General features: G+C 54.1%; 1 protein-coding gene across 1 annotated transcript in view; it reads left to right on the forward strand.

The window, feature by feature from the left end:
• The window catches only part of LOC126980619 (putative uncharacterized protein DDB_G0291608), a 37,800-nt gene that overhangs the window by 206 nt on the left and 35,094 nt on the right, over window positions 1–2,500 (forward strand). Inside the window, exon 1 of the mRNA XM_050830721.1 lies at window positions 1–44. This exon is cut by the window's left edge and continues 206 nt beyond it. Within this exon, the coding sequence (XP_050686678.1) occupies window positions 1–44 (44 nt within the window). The remainder of the gene's footprint in view (window positions 45–2,500) is intronic.

The following is a 2,500-nucleotide window of genomic DNA, read 5'->3' on the forward strand; positions in this document are numbered from 1 at the left end:
CCCCCCCTGGGCACCCGCCGGGCTGGACGACATGACGCAGAAGGGTGAGTCGCTGAGTCACTCCTGTAGCACCCTGCCACCACGACACCCTGACTATATGCACCCTGCCGACCCCCGCCCCTTGCCGCCCCCTGTAGCCCCTCCCCACCCTGCCCTCTGCCGCCCCCCGCTCCCCCTGACATACCCTGGCCGTGTCCTTTGCCGCCCCCCGACGTCCTCACCTCACCGCTCTCCTCTTCTCCTTCCTTCTTCCTCCGACTCACACTTTCCTTCCCTTTCCGGCATTATAACCCCCTAAGTACTCCTCCTCCTCCACCTCCCCATAACTCTTCCTCCTCATCCTCCTCTTCCCTATCCACCTTCCTCCTCTTCTTTCCCCCTTCCTCCACCTCCCCATCACTTTTCCTCCTCCTCTTCCCTATCCACCTTCCTCCTCTTCGTCCCCTTCCTCCACCTCCCCCTCACTTCTCCTCCTCCTCGTCCCTATCCACCTTCCTCCTCTTCTTTCCCCCGTCCTCCACCTCCCCATCACTTTTCCTCCTCCTCTTCCCTATCCACCTTCCTCCTCTTCTTTCCCCCTTCCACCTCCTCCCCTCCTCCTTTCTGCATATCCACACCCTTCCCTCCTCCCTCCAATCTCCCTCCCCTACCCACTCCATCTTACATTCCCCTTAACTCCCCGCCCCTTAAATATCCTCGTCCTGCCCCTTAACTTCTCGCCCCATTCCTCCCTTTCCGCCCCTTCTATCGCCCCGTCCTGCCCCCTAAGGCCCCGTCGTTCTTCTCCCTCCCTTTCTCTCCCCTTCTCCCTCGGCCTTTTCTCCCCGTCTCTCTCTCCCTTCTCTCCTTGCCATTTCTCACTCCATTACGGTTCGCCCCTTCCGCTCCCTTCCCTTCATTGTCTCCTGCCCCATAACCCCTTTTTCCCTTCCCTTTATTTCCCTTCCTTTCCCTTCCCTTCTCTTTCATTTCCTTCTCTTCCCTTCCCTTGTCCGTTCATACCCAGAGTTACATGTCCCTTCCCTTCCCTTTCCTCTCTTTTCCTTCCCTTCCCTTCCCTTCCCTTCCCTTCCCTTCCCTTCCTTTCCCTTCCCTTCCCCCTTCATACCCCGAGTTACATATCCCTTCCCTTCCATTTTCTTATGCCCCTTCTATCTCTCTCTTCTTCCCTTCTTCTTCCTTAAGCATCCCATCTCTCTCCCCTCCCCTTTCCTTCCCTCCCCTTTCTTCTCTCACCCCTTCCTTTCTCGCCTCTTAAGCACCCCATTTATATCCTCTTCCCTTCCCTGTTCTTCCCCTCACATCCCATTCTTTTCTCTCCCTCCCCTTCCATTCATGACATTTACACCCCATCCCCTTCTTTCCTCTTCCCTTTCTCCCCCCTTCCCTTCTTTTCCATACACCCTAATTCTCTCTTCCCTCCCCTTCCCTTCTTCCTTTTTCACTCCCTCTCTCCCTCTCCCCTTCCTTCCATTCTTCCCTTTACATCCCATCTCTCTCCCACTTCCTTCCTCTCCCCTTCACTCCCTCCCTTCCTCCCCTTCCGTCCTCTCCCATAACATGTGTTCTCCCCACCAAAAATTTGTCCTCAACGCCCCATCCTCTCCCTCCCTCCCTCTCTCTCCCTCTCTCCCTAACTTTCTCTCCCTCAGTCTTTAGTCATGTATATTTGAGCAGAACCCTACCCCCCTTCTCCCTCCTCCTCCTCCTCCTTTTCCGCCACTGATTCCCCTCCATGGCTGCGTCAGGGTGAAGGGGGTGAGGGGGGTGGGGTGATGGGGAGAGCCTAGGGACGTAACACACCCTGGGGAGATGCTAATTGCGTGATCTTGGCTACTTCTGGGTTTAGGCGGCGTGGCGGGGAGGAGAGGAGAGATGTAGAAGGAGGAAATGGTATCGTGGTAGGAGGATGGAAGAAGAGGGAAGGAGAGGAGGGGGAGAGAGAGGGAAAGGGAAGGAGAGGAGAGTCTTGGTGTTAGTGAGACGAGAAGAGAAGAGAGAAGGAGAAGGAGAAGGAGAGAGAAGGAGAAGAGAAAGAAGTGGTATCGTGGTGGAAGGATGGAAGAGAGGAAAGGAAGAGGGAGAGAGAGGGAAAGGGAAGGAAAGGAAAGGAGAGAAAGGAGGGAGGGAGAGAGAAGGAGAAGAGAAAGAAGTGGTATCGTGGTGGAAGGATGGAAGAGAGGAAAGGAAGAGGGAGAGAGAGGGAAAGGGAAGGAAAGGAAAGGAGAGAAAGGAGGGAGGGAGAGAGAGGAGAGGCGGAAAGGGATTGAGAGATTGGTTGTTACTGAGGCAAAGACACAGAGAAAAGACACAGGCTGGGAGAGTAAGCGAGACAAGGACACATTGAAGACACGGATTGGGTAGTTACTGAGACACATAGAAGACACTGCTTGGGTTGTTAGTGAAACGAAGACCCAGGACACATATAGAATACACTTTTTTTTATGTTTCGTCTGTGGGTAGGGTAGACTTTTTTTTTTTTTTTTTTTTTTTTTTACAA

This window comes from Eriocheir sinensis, chromosome 44 (assembly GCF_024679095.1).
Source record: "Eriocheir sinensis breed Jianghai 21 chromosome 44, ASM2467909v1, whole genome shotgun sequence".
In the NCBI taxonomy this organism is placed as follows: domain Eukaryota; kingdom Metazoa; phylum Arthropoda; class Malacostraca; order Decapoda; family Varunidae; genus Eriocheir; species Eriocheir sinensis.